The 20,000-nt window shown below is 46.2% G+C and overlaps 1 protein-coding gene across 5 annotated transcripts in view; it reads right to left on the reverse strand.

Annotated features, from left to right (window-relative positions):
* Positions 1–20,000, reverse strand: part of MAPKBP1 (mitogen-activated protein kinase binding protein 1) — a 373,799-nt gene that overhangs the window by 58,485 nt on the left and 295,314 nt on the right. For all 5 annotated transcript variants that reach the window (XM_063947904.1, XM_063947905.1, XM_063947901.1 and 2 more), the window contains exons 18-24: positions 9,008–9,119; positions 8,855–8,918; positions 6,512–6,634; positions 4,918–5,012; positions 3,111–3,178; positions 2,612–2,833; positions 84–241 (exon numbers count right to left, since the gene is read on the reverse strand). In XM_063947904.1, the coding sequence (XP_063803974.1) occupies positions 84–241; positions 2,612–2,833; positions 3,111–3,178; positions 4,918–5,012; positions 6,512–6,634; positions 8,855–8,918; positions 9,008–9,119 (842 nt within the window). The remainder of the gene's footprint in view (positions 1–83; positions 242–2,611; positions 2,834–3,110; positions 3,179–4,917; positions 5,013–6,511; positions 6,635–8,854; positions 8,919–9,007; positions 9,120–20,000) is intronic.

Below are 20,000 nucleotides of genomic sequence, written 5' to 3' on the forward strand. Positions count from 1 at the left end.
AGTGATCAGACCCATGTTTATCCTGTGGGAATAGGAGCTGACTGTGCTAACAATATGAGTGCACTGGAGTTCATGAAGAGTACCTGCATAAATCTAGAGCCTGCACCTCCTCAGCCTCAGGGTAGATGACACAGTCTTTGCCTTCTGGAGTATCTAACTCCTGTTTAAAGACACCTTCCTCACAGGACATGAGCCGAATCACCCGTGGCCGAGCATGGCTGTTTATGGGAACAAATGGGTCCTAAAATGTGGAAAGAAAAATAAGCCTGAATTAGTATGAAGAGTTAAATATTGGCGGTGTCTCTAGTAAGCAAAACAGGAGCTTCTGGTCTAATCCGCTTTATATAAGAAACAAGAAAGCTGTCTGGAGACATGGGTTTGATCCCAGTCAGAGCTGGGGTGCAGCACAGGTTTATAAATGATAATTTTGCCATTTCCAATGAGCGGGGAAACCTTCTGGTTGGGGACTAGTGAGATGAACTAGGTCTAGGCAGCGTTAGGGTCCAAGAATGTCTATTTTTGTTTGGAATGTTCTCTTTAACTTTGCCATCCAGGCAATAACAGCCCAGAGTAAAGGGCCCTACACACTGGGCGATATGAACGATGAATGATATGAACTCTGAACGTTTTTTCCAGAATGACTGCGGTCCGTGCCGCCACACTGAACACTATATCTTTCTAAAATGTCGTCCAGTGTGTAGGGCCCTTTAGTCTATAAGTCATGTGTGAGCGTCACCCGAGACACGCCCAAGCCTCACTGCATAAATAGACAAAATTGGAGCATCCAGTAGCATTACATCCCCACAGAAGTGCACTGGTTCCTACTAGCTAGAGCCCAGTAATTGCAGATGTTGAGAGAAGGCATCTTAGTGACCAAGGGCCCTAATTCTAAGTTGGTAATAAAACAAAAAAGAGCAAGTAAATGTACCTGGACACACCATGTTGCAATGCAAGAGATGCAGGTACATTTATTATTTTTGCATGCAGGGTAAATACTGGCTGCTTTAGCATGTAGTCCACAAATGCTAAACCGCTTTATTTTCACAATGCAATTTCGATTTTAGTATGGACACGTCCCTCTCCCATCTACATCCCTCTGCAGATCTGACATCTGCCCCAGCTGCAGTACAGCAAGGTCTTACCAAGGTGCACAGTCACTCGCTCTTTCCTGCTTTTCTCCCAAATCAGAATCATGAAATATGAAAAAGTACATCGAATTTAAAGTTTTCATCCATCTTCCACCCAGCTTGTTGAGGCGTCGCAACGACACTATATACCAGAGGTGGGGAACCTTTTTTCTGCCAAGGGCCATTTGGATTTTTTTCAACATCATTCGCGGGCCAATATTTAAGCACCCCTCCCCTGTCCTCCGCCAATGCGCACGCTCTCTTAGGAAAGTAGGTGTGCCCTTACACATAATGGCCACAGTAATAGCTGCCCCCAGTAATGACAGACACACAATGCCAGAGTATAGTGCCAGCAAGGCACTCCCCACCACTGCAAGTCAGTTCCCATCCAGACTCCTGCACACCACTGATTCAGGTCTTGAATCCGCTCCGCACCACAGCACAGCCATTCCTCCCGCCCTCAGCCAGCAGAGCAGACCTCTCTCTCCAAAGCTGCCTCATATCATCTCCCGGACCAGTCAGCCGCATACTGCATCATGGGAGGTGTAGTTTTCTCACACTGTACACTGAATACAGTGCACAGTGTGAGAAAACTACATCCCCATGATGCTGTGCGTGGCGGGCGGCTTTACACTCGGCAGCTGCCTTGGCTGGGCCAGAGGTTCCCCACCCCTGCTATATACAATGGGAACTTCAGTTAGCAATCTAGACCAGCCTTTCCCAACAATGGTCCTCAAGGCAAACAGACCAGGTTTTAAGGAAAGCCATACTGGAGCACCGGTTACTTAATTAGTACCTCAGTTATTTTCATTAACCATCTGTGCGCAAGCATGGATATCACCATAACCTGGACTGTTAGGGGTATATTTTCTTAAAATGCAGGTTTTTTAGAAGTGGGGATGCCGTCCATAGTAACCACTTAGATTCTACTTATCTAGTGCCTAGCTAACAGCTAGAATATGATTGGTTACTATGGGCAACATCTCCACTTCTAAAATCCCAAACTTTAGTAAATATAACCCTTAGTGTGCCTGGAGGACAGATGTTAGTAAACAATAATGTAGACATAGCTATGAGTCATGGAATTCAGTGTTCAATAATGTAATGAGAGAAGGATTTAATGTATATTAAAAATAAAATCCTATTTTTCTATGATTTTTGCACATGCGGAGAGCGATTATTGCACATGCGGAGAGCGATTATTGCACATGCGGAGAGCGATTATTGCACATGCGGAGAGCGATTATCGCACATGCGGAGAGCGATTATCGCACATGCGGAGAGCGATTATCGCACATGCGGAGAGCGATTATTGCACATGGTGTTAAATGAAAGCACATTTTCATTTTTCATACATTTTAGTAGCACTAAACCTGAAAAGAAAAAATATATATAATATGCTCCCCCATTAACTTTGTGTTATGTTCGTAAGGAGCACCGAATAATTTTAAGCGACTGCCCCTTTAATCCACCAAATGTCTTACCATGTCAGCTGGCACACTGGAAGCTACAAAGTTTGCTTCCTGCTCCTCCAGACCTAGATGTCCTACAAGGTCATCACTTGGTGAGAAACAATCTAGCTGGCGGAGATCAAGCATGGACTTGACCATCATGTCGATGTTTCCAGCAGGCTGAGACCAACGAACGCGCTGTCTGGGTGTCTTATCAAGAGAGTCCGAGCGCTGTGGAACTGCTGTCTCCTTCCCCTGAAATTAAATACAACAAATTGCACATAGGAAAACATTCATGGAAGAAAAAAAAACAAAAAAACAAAAAAAAAAGCCAAACCCATACTATTGTACTAGTAGTTATTAAAGAGAGGACATGTACTAGTATCTAGTTAGTATGCCCCATAAATTGACCTAGGCAATGTGTTCAGTGTAATTCAGCCCTGAGGTTTCTATTCGTGGAGACCACTACTCGAGGGCTGTAGTAATGTACAATAGTCAAGCATTCAACAAAGAGAATAAATTACAGACTTACCCTTTTCATCTCCCAGTAAGATCCACTTCTACCAAATGAGTTTGTTATAGTAGTTGGCTTCTCAGAGCCTACGCAAGAGAAAGAGAATAGGAGGATATCTGTACTTCTGTTAAAGAGATTTCCTTCAATCCCTTGGGGGGACACTTCTCATATTGGGGTATAATGGTACAGGCACTTTAATGCTGATTCACTGGTCTGTGCTGCTTCCCACTATACCCTATATGCCTGTCAGGAGCCCAGGTAAGTGAAAATAAAAAACAAAAATGTAACAAGAGTATATAGGGAAGGCTCCCAGTGTCCCCCAAATGGACTATGTCTCAAACCACCTTGCTCCACAGCCTTTGCACGGACAGGGCAATCCTAAAAAAAATAATAATCTGGAGCCTCCTGACCGGATGCTCATGGGCAACCAAATGTGGAGGATATTGAACCAGAAGACCCCTGGAGAAGTCGTCTCCCCCCCCTTCCTTCTCAACACTGGACTCCAAGGATTTAGACACCATCTAATAAGCTGATTAAAGAAGGCCCAGGACCTGGCCCAGGTTCGAGGCAGAGGTCACTGGCGAAGCAGGTGACACTGTCAACTTAGCGTGGGAGGTGAGCCCTCAATTGGAGTAGCCATCCCAGCCTGTGCTCTCTTTTCAGACATGATGGAAAAGCAGCTGAACAGCTAAAATATTAGAGAGAAAAGAAATTTGACCCTTGAGTCACGTAAATCTGAGGGAACTAGCAACTCCAAAAATCACCCCCAAATCTGGTTCATCACTGGGTGAAGACGGTGCTGAAATCGATAAAACGGCTGATTCTTCTAGCAGCTTTTTGGATAGTATGTGAGAGGTACCAATGGAGAAGGTACACGAGGAGGGGGTAAACACCTCCCCACAGGACCTAGCCCAAAGACCACCATAGCCCCTACTGGCTGTACATAGAGCCTGCTCACCGGAGTCTCCAGCATAGGGGAGCTGGGGCCATGCTCCTATTCCCCCCCCCCGCCCACCAAGCATTAGCAGTATGGAAAGACTCAGCATCAGGTACTTAGTAGCAGCTGCTGTCCAGAGCTTGTATACGAAATAAAAAAACACTCACCCCACCCCAATAAACAAAGCCACCAGGGGCAGCCCTAAAAGAGCTTCCGCTGCAACTAAAAACAGTTCTCCCAGCACAAACAGAAAGGGAGGCCCGCACTCTACCCCAGAGTGACTACAAAGTGTCTAGAGGACGGTGGGGGTCATTCCGACCTGATCGCAGCTAGTCCGTCCCGCATGTCAGGCCGGCCCCCCCCACACACAAGTACAAAAGCATTGCACAGCGGTGATGCTTTTGTACTTGGAGTAACTCCCGGCCAGCGCAGCTCCTGCGGCTGGCCGGGAGTTCCTCGTCACTGCCCGGGTCACAGCGGCTGTGTATGATGTCACGCAGTTGCTGCGGCCCGCCCCCGCACGGTCCGGCCATGCCTGTGTTGGCTGGACCGTGCCCACAAAACAGGGGCATAACGCCGCCATGCCACCCCCTCACGTCCAGCGACTGCCTGTCAACCAGGCAGAGGCGATCGCTAGGCAACGACAGCCGTCGGCTGTCTCGCATGTGCCGACGCCGCATGCACACTTCTGACCTGGTCGCTGCGCTGCGATGAACGGCAGCGAGCGATCAGGACAGAATGACCCCCTATAAACAGTAAAAGGCATTGGAGGATCTTTACATTTCATTAGAGAGGACAATCTACTACCTAATTTACATATAAGAATATTAGACCCCAACAAGACCAGTGACCACAGGCAACGTAAGGCTGCAAGTCGTAATTACTTACTATTCATCTCTTCATCACTCCCTTCATCAATCCCTTCTTTGTCACTATCAGAAGACAGCACCGGAACTGGACACATTACAGCAATGGTCTCTCGTCTGCAACCATTAAGACACATTACTACCACAACCAGGTCTTGAGTTATGTATCAAACTTAAAAACAAAAACATAAAAAAGTTCAACAAGACAGTATAAGTGTTTCCCCTCCCGGACCAGGCCACCTGATGGCAGGCATACACACTGTGTGATAGCACTAGTGATACCGCACAGTGACGTCATGCCGCAGCCGGATGGAGCGTGCAGCTTCGGATGATGAGTCCAAATTGAGCTCCATGCACGGCTGAGTCCGAGGGTCGCTAATGACCCGCAGGGCCGCGCATCGCTCCTCATCAGCTGCATATACACTGGGCAATACAGTAACTATCACTCAGGAGGGGGAAAAGGAGCGACATAGTTTACTATATCACTAAGTGTGTAGGCACCTTAACACATCCTTTTCATGTTCCTAAGAAGTTAATGTACTACATACTGTACAGCACTTTTCAAAAAGAGAAACATGTATATAGAGAGGGGATCCCAGTTCTCTTTTCTATCCGAACAATCCTAAAAAAACAACTGGCTAAAAATACAAACCCAATGAACAAGCTGCGATATTGGGCAACCGCCCAATGCAGGACTGTATTTGACCATTTCACCAAATCCCAGTCCTAATCTGATCAAACCAACTGGATCATCACCTGTCTTTTTGCCAAATGTGATAAGAAGATAGATGCTATTGGCCTGTTAATGCAATTTAATAGGCCCTGTAATGCTAGGATGCTTGGTTATGTGCTTTATGGGCCTAATTCAGACCTGATCGCAGCAGCAAATTTGTTAGCTAACGGGCAAAAGCATGTGCACTGCAGGGGGGGTGGGAGTATATAACGTGCAGAGAGAGTTACATTTGGGGGTGGGGTGTGTTCAAACTTAAATCTGAATTGCAGTGTACAAATAAAGCAGCCAGTATTTATCCTGCACAGAAACAATATAACCCACCCAAATCTAACTCTCTCTGCACATGTTATATCTGCTCCCCCCCCTGCAGTGCACATGGTTTTGCCCAACTGCTACCAAATTTGCTGCTGCGATCAACTCTGAATTAGGCCCAATATCCGGATCTGATCACACTTGGCTACCTACAGAAGTGCCCAAATTTAATCTTCAGTATGAAACACCGGCGACTGGGACGCCGGCCGTCAGTATACAGACAGCGGCATCCCGGCCAGCAGTATGCCGGCAGCAGGGTGAGCACTAAAAGTGCTCGCAACAGGTTATATTCTCCCTCTATGAGTGTCGTGGACACCCACAGAGGGAGAATAGTCTGTGGCGGAATAAATGGGCTTATTTTACAAACACCAAGTAAAAAGTTCAGTAATGTTACATTTAAAATTACGACTACCGAGTGCATAATACATGGGTATTTTTGGACTGTTTTGTCAATATAAAACAAAACAAAACACAGATCTGACAGTCACTGCACACAAAAGAAATCATTCTAGTATCGCAGGGCCTACACAGCAAGTAGTAAGAGACACAACCCTCATCACAAACTCCCTACCTTGCACTTGTCGTCTTGTGCGGTGTGTATTTCTCCACCACCTTCCCACGCTGCTTCATTTCAGCCAGTCTTTGGCGCATACGGATAGTCATCTCTGAGCTGAGACGCCAGATGAAAACACAGCTGTAGAAAGAATGTCACTTGTTATTTTCATGACAATATTAAAGTGCACTGTGTGAGATGGGCGCACACAAGAGAAATTCTAATACTAGTTACTTGACACTTAATATGAGCATGAGCCTGATTTCGAAATAATGGACTGACTTAGAGACCACTGCAAATGCCGTCACATCTGTGCCCCATACAACGTGGGTGTGCAAAAATATACAAATATCACAGCCGGCGAGATTTGTATTGGGATGACCACTGGCAGCATCTCTGACCCGTCACTTGCGTACAAAGATGCAACCATCGGACGAACATCGGTCAATCCTCAACCTTCTCAATAAACATATGGGGAGGGGATGTAATGTATTCCGAGGTCGGTGGCCGTACAAACTCGGATTTTTTTTAAAGGGGCAATCATGTACAAGGCTAAACTATGCACTGTACAGGATTGCCACTTTAAAAAAAAAAAATCAGAGTTCTGCTGGCATCCCGCACGTCGGCCTAACTCGGACTTCATTATATCCTGCCCATGGTCAGAAGCATGCCTGCTGGAAGTAAGATGAAGGATACATTTTTAGTGTGCACGGGACTGTAGTTGCAAGCTGTAACACGCCACTGACATGTTTGTAGCGTGCCTGCATTTGTAGTGGTCACTCCCCGTTGCCGCTCACTATGCAAATAAATCCTCACTGCGACCGCTGCGCAAGACCACTGCAGCACATTCTGCAATTAGGTGCAAGTACAGTGGCAAACAAAACTGGTAATTTCACAGACCAATCTGAGGCATGCACACAAACAAGCAATAGCAACACACTAATGCCTAAAGCTCTTTGTCTGTACTAAGCAGTAGAGACCCCAACGGTGTATTCGATTTAAGACTTTAAAAGTGTCTATTTCAGCCCTTTAGTAATCCTACAGCAATCGGTAATCTGGTGAGCTCCTTCATGAGCCAGTCATCCAATCACTGTGCTTCCTCTCTGTGACCCGAGTCATCTGCTCTGTGCTGTAAATGAGATGCTGGCCGGGAGTTTCACTACACAAGATTAATGACCGGGGTCACAGGAGAAGCACTGCAATCAGCTGACCGGCTCACAGAGGAGCTCATCAGATCACCAAACCCTAAATGGAGGCAAGTTTTATATTTTTTAGTGTAAATGGTCTTTACTGGTTTTGGAAACACAAATAAAACATCAACAAATAAACGCACATTGCATAACATACATTACAAAAAAAAAACCCAGATGGTGTAATGGTTACCAAAACTGCTTCACAGCACTGAGGTCATGGGGTCGATTCACACCATGGCCCTAACTGTGTTGAGTTTGTTCATTCTCACCAGGCTTGCGTGGGTTTCCTCCGGGTACTCCGGTTTCCTCCCACAATCCACAAATATTCCGGTAGGTTATATGGCTCCCAACAAAATTAACCCTAGCATGAATGTGTCTGTGTGTACATGTGGGAGGGAATAAAGATTGTAAGCTCCACTGGGGCAGGGACTGAGGTGAATGACCAAATATTCTCTCTATAAAGCGCTGCGGAATGTGTGTGCACTATATAAATAAAAATAGTAATATATGACCTGGAAGGGCTGTTATTAGTACTAGGGATGTGTCTGGAGTGAGGTTCCCCCTGGATTAGTGTGGCCAGGCTGCTTTGTGGTAGCATACTATAATATTTATTTAGTACCCCTTTCACATTTTCATTAATCCTTTAGGTCTTTTAATTACACCTTCACTAGTGGATCACTTTTCATGTGTGTGCTACCCTGAGACAGCTGACCTTTGCAGACTTGTGGGGATTCTGTGCCCCAGACTTAAACCTAGTGTTCGGGACCACCAGTAATCAGAGGAGCCTTGTTGGGGCCTGGTGGCTTGCCATAAATTTGCAAATATCTGTAACTAAGACCTCTGGATTCCCATTACATAAGTACAGGTACAGTTTGGTGGCTGTGGGACACCGGGGGTTAAACCCCATTTGTTTCTTGCCAAGAAAAATATCTGCCACCCACCTATTGGGTTAATAACACATCTCATAGGTGTGCCTATATATTGTCCACAAGGGAATTTTAGGGCTTGGAGGAGATTATTGGGAAAAATGTTGATACATTTAAAATGATCCTAATACAATGTAAAAAAAAAAATATCAAACACTCATTTTCACATCACTTTAGAAAAAGAAAAAAGGATTGATAACTATGTCCATAAGCCATGTAATTATTAATATAAGCCTCCATACCTGTCACCAGACACTGATATAAGGTGCTTGCAGTCATTAGTGAATTTCATTCCTGTTACAATCTCTGAAAATAAAACAATGCAGTTAGTAATTTGGGAATTGTAATAATTGCAGTAAGCTGAAATGGACATTTACAAATCAGATTTAAACTACCTGAATGTCCAAACATGGTGGCCACACATTCCCCAGTATAGAAGTCAAAGATAGACAAGTTTTTGTCTGAACAACTGGTAGCAATGTAGAGTCCAGATGGGTCAGTTTGAACCTGGAGGGAGCAAAAACAATATGTTAGATATGGGTTAGAGAACAACATTAATATTTCCAGTTACGTTATGTACAGCAAAACCTCCTTAAATACTAGACTGGTATTTATGTTAAATCCCTTTCATGTGTCTATTTGGGGGTACTGGAACAATGGTACAGGGTGCAAGTAGGCAATATACATTTAAAAAAAAATGGCTACAGTCTGAGCTCCTCCTCCTCTATATTTCTTAGCCAAAGAACACACAGTTGCTCAATTAACAATATAAGGACAGGTGAACCAAAACGGAACAACCAAGATGCAATATTCTTGGAGGGGGGCCGAACATGTTGACAAGGGCACCACCAGGACACCATGTGGAACAAGATAAAGATTTAACATAGAAATCTAACATTCTCTGGCATCCACTGGGTGACACTAACAATTGAGAGATACAGAAGTACACCTTAAGGGCCAGACCACTCTGATGCAGAAGACTACAAAACCTTTACATCTGTAGGAGGTATCCGTGGATGCAAAATTGTTGAACCTATATGAAAGTGTGCACTCTGACCAGGTACTCTTTGAGGCAGAAATCCTGTTTTGGACGAATTTGGTAAAATGTATTGCTTGCAAATTTGATCATCTCTAGAAAAATTGCTTGTACTTCTTCCACCCTTACCTTTTTAAGCACAAGTAACATTGTAACTAAAAAGGTATCAGAAAACCAAATGAAAATTTTATTGAAAGGAAATGGCATAGAACTGCTTTTAGACCTCTGTTTCTGACAACCTAGCAATTTTCTTTGCGGTTCTACCAAGACATACATGGGGGGTATTCAATTGTAGTCGGAAACTGCAGTCTTGTCAGCATGGGGTATGAGCGGTGTCTGCCTCCCCAGGTACTTGTGACAATTGTTGGGAATGGCCAAATCAGACCGATTTGGCTGCTCATTGAATACTGACCTGTCGGATCCTTTCCATCGGAAAGGATCCGACAGGAATGGACTATACCCCATAGTGACATAGGTTGAAAAAAAGACAAAATGTCGATCTAGTTCAACCTTTTTTTTTATAATTCTTACGCTAATTTGCATTTAACACTATATTAACTATACTGACCCAGTTGAGGTTAAGTTAATAAGTCTAACTAACACTATAAATCATGTTTTTTCTAAAATGAATTTACGTTAAATGATATATCCTTGGATATTTATTTCAGTTAGGATTTATCTAATCCATTTTTAAACATTGTGATTGAGTCCACCATTAATTCCCTCTTAGGCAATGAATTCCAAATCCAATCTGCCCTTAGTGTGAAGACAGCCAGGTCTACATCCGGTTGATCCCACCTATGGACGTTTAATCTGGATGAAACAACAATTCCTTGGTAGGAAGTTTTCTGAAGTCCTTTCCCCAGTTTAATAATCTTTAACATTTCAGGAATCATCATCCTCCCCTGGAAATTTTGGTCCTTTTTTATTGCTATATGTCACTGTTGTTGCACTGTTAAACCATTTGTATTGTATTGCCTCAGACAGGTGAAACCAAATCCCAGGAAACAGCAGGTTTCACTGAACCTGTATGTTTTTAGGAGATAATGGTTTTTGGTTTTATTTATTTTTTTTAACAGACCACTAAACTGGATAGCCTGTAAAATAAATAAATAAATAAATAAATAAAATAAATAAATAAATAAATAGTGAAACATCGGGAAAAACGTCCGTTTTTCGTGCCCGGTGTATTTTCACCTGTAATTGGATACCCCTTATTCTGTATTCTTTAGGTAATTTCTGATCCTTATTTGCAAATCTGCTGGCAGATTAACAATATAGCTTTGCCTAGAATACAAAAAATTAGATACAACTTTCATTATCTAAAGTTATCTCCATCCAATCCATTTGAAATAGATTATGCAATTTCCCTTTAAAAAGAGTTAGGGAGAGTGGATTGGGAAGGATCCTTGACTGCAACACCAAAATCCTTCTTAAGAACCATCAGAGCTGACCTGACATGTAAGATTCGGTAAAGGCACTCATCTTTTCTCTCAGTATCTGCTGGGATGTGGCTAAAATAAGTGACAGGAAAACCATTTTTTTTGGTGTGGAAATAAGACTCGGCTCTTGCTAATCTAGTAGTAATCCACAAAATTAGAAAACCTGAATAGTTATTTGGATGTGAGTTTGTAGACACAGAAAAATAAGATTTTACTCACCGGTAAATCTATTTCTCGTAGTCCGTAGTGGATGCTGGGAACTCCGTAAGGACCATGGGGAATAGACGGGCTCCGCAGGAGACATGGGCACTCTAAAAGAAAGATTAGGTACTATCTGGTGTGCACTGGCTCCTCCCACTATGACCCTCCTCCAGACCTCAGTTAGGATACTGTGCCCGGAAGAGCTGACACAATAAGGAAGGATTTTGAATCCCGGGTAAGACTCATACCAGCCACACCAATCACATCGTATAACTCGTGATACTATACCCAGTTAACAGTATGAAATATAACTGAGCCTCTCAACAGATGGCTCAACAATAACCCTTAGTTAGGCAATAACTACATACAAGTATTGCAGACAATCCGCACTTGGGATGGGCGCCCAGCATCCACTACGGACTACGAGAAATAGATTTACCGGTGAGTAAAATCTTATTTTCTCTGACGTCCTAGTGGATGCTGGGAACTCCGTAAGGACCATGGGGATTATACCAAAGCTCCCAAACGGGCGGGAGAGTGCGGATGACTCTGCAGCACCGAATGAGAGAACTCAAGGTCCTCCTCAGCCAGGGTATCAAATTTGTAGAATTTAGCAAACGTGTTTGCCCCTGACCAAGTTGCAGCTCGGCAAAGTTGTAAAGCCGAGACCCCTCGGGCAGCCGCCCAAGATGAGCCCACTTTCCTTGTGGAATGGGCTTTTACTGATTTAGGATGCGGCAATCCAGCCGCAGAATGCTCCAACTGAATTGTGCTACAAATTCAGCGAGCAATAGTCTGCTTAGAAGCAGGAGCACCTATTTTGTTGGGTGCCTACAGGATAAAAAGCGAGTCAGTTTTCCTGACTCCAGCCGTCCTGGAAATATAAATTTTTAAGGCCCTGACTACGTCCAGTAACTTGGAATCTTCCAAGTCCCTAGTAGCCGCAGGCACTACAATAGGTTGGTTCAAGTGAAAAGCTGATACCACCTTAGGGAGAAACTGGGGACGAGCCCTCAATTCTGCCCTATCCATATGGAAAATCAGATCAGGGCTTTTACATGACAAAGCCGCCAATTCTGACACACGCCTGGCCGAAGCCAAGGCCAATAACATGACCACTTTCCACGAGAGATATTTCAAATCCACAGTATTAAGTGGCTCAAACCAATGTGATTTTAAGAAACTCAACACCACGTTGAGATCCCAAGGTGCCACAGGAGGCACAAAAGGGGGCTGAATATGTAGCACTCCCTTTACAAATGTCTGAACTCCAGGCAGTGAAGCCAGTTCTTTCTGGAAGAAAATCGACAGAGCCGAAATCTGGACCTTAATGGAACCCAAGTTTAGGCCCATAGTCACTCCTGACTGTAGGAAGTGAAGAAAACGACCCAGCTGAAATTCCTCTGTTGGGGCCTTCCTGGCCTCACACCACGCAACATATTTTCGCCAAATACGGTGATAATGGTTTGCGGTTACTTCTTTCCTGGCTTTTATCAGCGTAGGAATTACTTCCTCCGGAATGCCCTTTTCCTTTAGGATCCGGAATTCAACCGCCATGCCGTTAAACGCAGCCGCGGTAAGTCTTGGAACAGACAGGGCCCCTGCTGCAGCAGATCCTGTCTGAGCGGTAGAGGCCATGGGTCCTCTGATATCATTTCTTGAAGTTCTGGGTTCCAAGCTCTTTTTGGCCCATCCGGAACCACGAGTATCGTTCTTACTCCTCGTTTTCTTATTATTCTCAGTACCTTTGGTATGAGAGGCAGAGGAGGGAATACATAAACCGACTGGTACACCCACGGTGTCACTAGAGCATCCACAGCTATTGCCTGAGGGTCTCTTGACCTGGCGCAATATCTAGTTTTTTGTTTAGGTGGGACGCCATCATGTCCACCTGTGGCCTTTCCCAACGGTTTACCAACAGTTGGAAGACTTCTGGATGAAGTCCCCACTCTCCCGGGTGTAGGTCGTGTCTGCTGAGGAAGTCTGCTTCCCAGTTGTCCACTCCCGGAATGAACACTGCTGACAGTGCTAAGACGTGATTTTCCGCCCATCGGAGAATCCTTGTGGCTTCTGCCATCGCCATCCTGCTTCTTGTGCCGCCCTGTCGGTTTACATGGGCGACTACCGTGATGTTGTCTGATTGGATCAGTACCGGCTGGTTTTGAAGCAGAGGCCTTGCCAGACTTAGGACATTGTAAATGGCCCTCAGTTCCAGAATATTTATGTGTAGGGACGACTCCTGACTTGACCAAAGTCCTTGGAAATTTCTTCCCTGTGTGACTGCCCCCCAGCCTCGAAGGCTGGCATCCGTGGTTACCAGGACCCAGTCCTGTATGCCGAATCTGCGGCCCTCTTGAAGATGAGCACTCTGCAGCCACCACAGTAGAGATACCCTGGTCCTTGGAGACAGGGTTATCAGCCGATGCATCTGAAGATGCGATCCCGACCACTTGTCCAAGAGGTCCCACTGAAAGGTTCTTGCATGGAACCTGCCGAATGGAATTTTGCTTCGTAAGAAGCTACCATTTTTCCCAGGACTCGTGTGCAGTGATGCACCGTTACCTGTTTTGGTTTCAGGAGGTCTCTGACTAGAGATGACAGCTCCTTGGCTTTCTCCTGGGGGAGAAACCCTTTTTTTTTTTTTCTGTTCTGTGTCCAGAACCATCCCCAGGAACAGTAGGCGTGTGGTAGGAACCAGCTGTGACTTTGGAATATTTAGAATCCATCCGTGCTGTTGTAGCACTTCCCGAGATAGTGCTACTCCGACCAACAACTGCTCCTTGGACCTCGCCTTTATAAGGAGATCGTCCAAGTACGGGATAATTAAAAACTCCCTTTTTTCGAAGGAGTATCATCATTTCTGCCATTACCTTGGTAAAGACCCTCGGTGCCGTGGACAGTCCAAACGGCAGTGTTTGGAATTGGTAATGGCAATCCTGTACCACAAATCTGAGGTACTCCTGGTGAGGATGGTAAATGGGGACATGTAGGTAAGCATCCTTGATGTCCAGGGATACCATGTAATCCCCCTCCTCCAGGCTTGCAATAACCGCCCTGAGCGATTCCATCTTGAACTTGAATTTTTTTATGTATGTGTTCAAGGATTTCAAATTTAAAATGGGTCTCACCGAACCGTCCGGTTTCGGTACCACAAACAGTGTGGAATAGTAACCCCGTCCTTGTTGAAGTAGGGGCACCTTGACTATCACCTGCTGGGAATACAGCTTGTGAATTGCCTCTAGCACAGCCTCCCTGCCTGAGGGAGTTGTCGGCAAGGCAGATTTGAGGAAACGGCGGGGGGGAGACGCCTCGAATTCCAGCTTGTACCCCTGAGATACTACTTGAAGGATCCAGGGATCCACCTGTGAGCGAGCCCACTGATCGCTGAAATTTTTGAGGCGGCCCCCCACCGTATCTGGCTACGCCTGTGGAGCCCCCGCGTCATGCGGTGGACTCAGAGGAAGCGGGGGAAGAATTTTGATTCTGGGAACTGGCTGACTGGTGCAGCTTTTTCCCTCTTCCCTCGTCTCTGTGCAGAAAGGAAGCGCCTTTGACCTGCTTGCTTTTCTGAAGCCGAAAGGACTGTACCTGATAATACAGTGCTTTCTTAGGCTGTGAGGAAACCGGAGGTAAAATTTTTTCTTCCCAGCTGTTGCTGTGGATACGAGGTCCCAGAGACCATCCCCAAACAATTCCTCACCCTTATAAGGCTCTATGTGCCTTTTAAAGTCAGCATCACCTGTCCAGTGTCGGGTCTCTAATACCCTCCTGACAGAATGGACATTGCATTAATTCTGGATGCCAGCCGGCAAAATATCCCTCTGTGCATCCCTCATATATAAGACGACGTCTTATGTTCGCAAAATAGTATCCCTGTTTGACAGGGTTACAGACCACGCTGCAGCAGCACTATCTGCAGGTCTCAGTCTAGTACCTGAGTGTGTAAATACAGACTTCAGGATAGCCTCCTGCTTTTTATCAGCAGGTACCTTCAAAGTGGCCGTATCCTAAGACGGCAGTGCCACCTTTTTTGACAAACGTGTGAGCGCCTTATCCACCCTAGGGGATATCTCCCAGCGTAACTTATCCTCTGGCGGGAAAGGGTACGCCATCAGTAACTTTTTAGAAATTACCAGTTTCTTATCGGGGGAACCCACGCTTTTTTACACTTCATTCACTCATTTGATGGGGGAACAAAACACAGCCTGCTTTTTCTCCCCAAACATAAAACCCTTTTTTAGTGGTACTTGGGTTAATGTCAGAAATGTGTAACACATTTGTTATTGCCGGGATCATGTAACGGATGTTCCTAGTGGATTGTGTATATGTCTCAACCTCGTCGACACTAGAGTCAGACTCCGTGTCGACATCTGTGTCTGCCATCTGAGGGAGCGGGCGTTTTTGAGCCCCTGATGGCCTTTGAGACGCCTGGGCAGGCGCGGGCTGAGAAGCCGGCTGTCCCATAGCTGTTACGTCATCCAGCCTTTTATGTAAGGAGTTGACATTGTCGGTTTATACCTTCCACCTATCCATCCACTCTGGTGTCGGCCCCACAGGGGGCGACATCACATTTATCGGCATCTGCTCTGCCATCACATAAGCCTCCTCATCAAACGTGTCGACACAGCCGTACCAACACACCGCACACACACAGGGAATGCTCTGACTGAGGACAGGACCCCACACAGCCCTTTGGGGAGACAGAGAGAGAGTATGCCAGCACACACCAGAGCGCTATATAATTTAGGGATTAACACTATATTGAGTGAATTTTTCCCAATAGCTGCTTGTATATACAATATACTGCGCCAATATTGCGCCTAAATTTTGTGCCCCCCCTCTCTTTTTAACCCTTTGAGCCTGAAAACTACAGGGGAGAGCCTGGGGAGCTGTCTTTCAGCTGCACTGTGAAGAGAAAATGGCTCCAGTGTGCTGAGGGAGAAGCCCCGCCCCTTTTTCAACTGACTTTCTCCCGCTTTTTCTGGAATACTGGCAGGGGTAATTTTACATCAATATATAGCCTCTAGGACTATATAGGATGTAGATTTGCCAGCCAAGGTGTCATATATTGCCCTCAGGGCACCCCCCCAGCGCCCTGCACCCTCAGTGACCGGAGTGTGAAGTGTGCATGAGGAGCAATGGCGCACAGCTGCAGTGCTGTGCGCTACCTTGGTGAAGACTGATGTCTTCTGCCGCCGATTTTCCGGACCTCTTCTTGCTTCTGGCTCTGTAAGGGGGACGGCGGCGCGGCTCCGGGAACGAACACCAAGGCCAGTTCCATGCGGTCGATCCCTCTGGAGCTAATGGTGTCCAGTAGCCTAAGAAGCCCAAGCTAGCTGCAAGCAGGTAGGTTCGCTTCTTCTCCCCTTAGTCCCTCGATGCAGTGAGCCTGTTGCCAGCAGGTCTCACTGTAAAATAAAAAACCTAAAATAAACTTTCTTTCTAGGAGCTCAGGAGAGCCCCTAGTGTGCATCCAGCTCGGCCGGGCACGAAATCTAACTGAGGTCTGGAGGAGGGTCATAGTGGGAGGAGCCAGTGCACACCAGATAGTACCTAATCTTTCTTTTAGAGTGCCCATGTCTCCTGCGGAGCCAGTCTATTCTCCATGGTCCTTACGGAGTTCCCGGCATCCACTAGGACGTCAGAGAAATAAGATTTTAAACCTACCGGTAAATCTTTTTCTCCTAGTCCGTAGAGGATGCTGGGGACTCCGTAAGGACCATGGGGTATAGACAGGCTCCACAGGAGTAATGGGCACCTAAAAGAACTTTCTAGTATGGTGTGCACTGGCTCCTCCCTCTATGCCCCTCCTCCAGACCTCAGTTAGAGAACTGTGCCCAGAGGAGATGGACAATATGAGGAAAGGATTTTGTTAATCTAAGGGCAAGATTCATACCAGCCCACACCAATCGTACCATATAACCTGGAATACACATAACCAGTTAACAGTATGAACAAACGACAGTATCGGTCCAAGACCGATTCTAACTGTAACATAACCCTTATGTAAGCAATAACTATATACAAGTCTTGCAGATTTTCCGCACTGGGACGGGCGCCCAGCATCCTCTACGGTCTAGGAGAAAGATTTACCGGTAGGTTTAAAATCTTATTTTCTCTTACGTCCTAGAGTATGCTGGGGACTCCGTAAGGACCATGGGGTTTATACCAAAGCTCCCAATCGGGCGGGAGAGTGCGGATGACTCTGAAGCACCGACTGAGCAAATGCTAGGTCCTCATCAGCCAGGGTATCAAACATGTAGAATTTAGCAAAAGTGTTTGAACCCGACCAAGTCGCTGCTCGGCAAAGCTGTAATGCTGAGACGTCCCGGGCAGCCGCCCAAGAAGAGCCCACCTTCCTAGTGGAAGGGGCCTTTACTGAATGCGGTAACGGCAATCCAGCCGTAACATAAGCCTGCTGAATCGTGTTACAGATCCAGCGCGCAATAGTCTGCTTCGAAGCAGGCGTGCCAATCTTGTTGGCAGCATACAGGACAAACAATGCTTCTGTTTTCCGAATTCTAGCTATCCTGGCTACATAATCTTTAAGGCCCTGACTACATCCAGGGACCTGGAATCCTCCAAGTCACTCGTAGCCACAGGCACCACTATAGGTTGTTTCATATGAAATGAAGACACCACCTTAGGTAAAAATTGAGGACGAGTCCTCACTTCTGCTCTATCCACATGAAAAATCAAGTAAGGGCTCTTGTGAGACAAGGCCGCCAATTCTGACACACGCCTTGCAGATGCCAAGGCTAACAACATGACCACCTTCCAGGTGAGAACTTCAACTCCACCGTTTGAAGTGGCTCAAACCAGTGTGATTTAAGGAACTGTAACACCACGTTCAGGTCCCATGGTGCCCCTGGGGGCACAAAAGGAGGCAGGATGTGTAGCACTCCCTTTACAAAAATCTGGACTTCTGGAAGATAAGCCAATTCCTTCTGAAAGAATATCGACAGGGCCGAAATCTGTACTTTAACAGATCCTAACTTTAGGCCCATATCCACTCCTGTCTGTAGGAAGTGGAGAAAAACGACCCAGATGGAAATCTTCCGTAGGAGCATTCTTGGTTTCACACCAAGAGGCATATTTTCGCCAGAGACGGTGATAATGTTTTGCCGTCACCTCCTTCCTAGCCTTTATTAGAGTAGGTATGACCTCCTCCGGAATACCCTTCTCAGCTAGGATCCAGCGTTCGACCGCCATGCCATCAAACGTAACCGCGGTAAGTCTTAGAACAGACAGGGCCTCTGCTGTAACAGGTCCTCTCTCAGAGGAAGAGGCCCAGGATCTTCTGTGAGCATCTCCTGAAGATCTGAGTACCAGGCCCTTCGTGGCCAGTCTGGAACAATGAGAATTGTATGTACTTTTTTTCGTCTTATGATCCTCAACACTTTTGTGAGGAGAGGAAGAGGAGGAAACACATAGACCAACTGGAATACCCATGGTGTTACCAGAGCGTCTACTGCTATTGCCTGAGGGTCCCGGGACCTGGCAGAATACCTCCGCAGCTTCTTGTTGAGGCGTGACGCCATCATGTCTATTTGAGGAACTCCCCCGAGACTCGTTATCTCTGCAAAGACTTCTTGATGAAGTCTTCACTCTCCTGGATGGAGATAGTGTCTGCTGAGGAAGTCTGCTCCGGAATGAAGACTGCTGACCGAGCGCTTACGTGATTTTCCGCCCAGCGAAGAATCCTGGTGGCTTCCGCCATTGCGATTGTGCTTTTTGTCCCGCCTTGGCGGTTCACATGAGCCACTGCTGTGACATTGTCCGATTTACTCAGAACCGGTAGGTTGCGAAGAAGACCCTCCGCTTGTCGAAGGCCGTTGTATATGGCCCTTAGTTCCAACACGTTGATGTGTAGACAGGACTCCTGGTCTGACCACAGTCCCTGAAAATTTCTTCCTAGGGTTACTGCTCCCCATCCTCGGAGGCTCGCGTCCCTGGTTACCAGGATCCAGTCCTGAATGCCGAACCTGCGACCCTCTAGAAGGTGAGCACTTTGCAGCCACCATAGAAGAGACACCTTGGCCCTGGGGGACAGTGTTATTTTTTGATAAACGTAGATGGGACCTGGACTATTTGTCCAGAACATCCCATTGAAACGTCCTTGCATGGAACCTGCCGAAGGGAATGGCCTCGTAAGTTGCCACCATTTTCCCCAGAACCCGAGTGCACTGATGAACTGACACTCTTTACGGTTTTAGCAGGTCTCGGACCATGTTCTGGAGGTCCCGGACTTTTTCCCACGTTAGGAAAACTTTCTTTTGTTCCATGTCCAGTATCATGCCTAGGAACGTCAGTCGAGTTGTCGGAACCAACTGTGACTTTGGCAGATTGAGAATCTAACTCTGTTGCTGAAGCACTCTCAGAGAGTGACACGTTCTCCAGTAGTTGTCTTGACCTCGCTTTTATCAGGAGATCGTCCAAGTATGGGATAATCGTGACTCCTTGCTTGCGCAGGATCACCATCCTTTTCTGAAACTGATAATGACCATCCTGTACCGCGAATCTCAGGTACTCCTGATGAGAGGGATATATGGGGACATGAAGGTAAGCATCCTTTATGTCCAGTGACACCATAAAATCCCCCCCTTCCAGGCAGGCTATCACCGCTCGGAGCGATTCCATCTTGAATTTGAATCTTTTCAAGTACAGGTCTAGGGATTTTAGATTTAAAATGGGCCTGACCGAACCATC

The sequence above is a fragment of the Pseudophryne corroboree genome, chromosome 12 (assembly GCF_028390025.1).
Source record: "Pseudophryne corroboree isolate aPseCor3 chromosome 12, aPseCor3.hap2, whole genome shotgun sequence".
NCBI lineage: Eukaryota > Metazoa > Chordata > Amphibia > Anura > Myobatrachidae > Pseudophryne > Pseudophryne corroboree.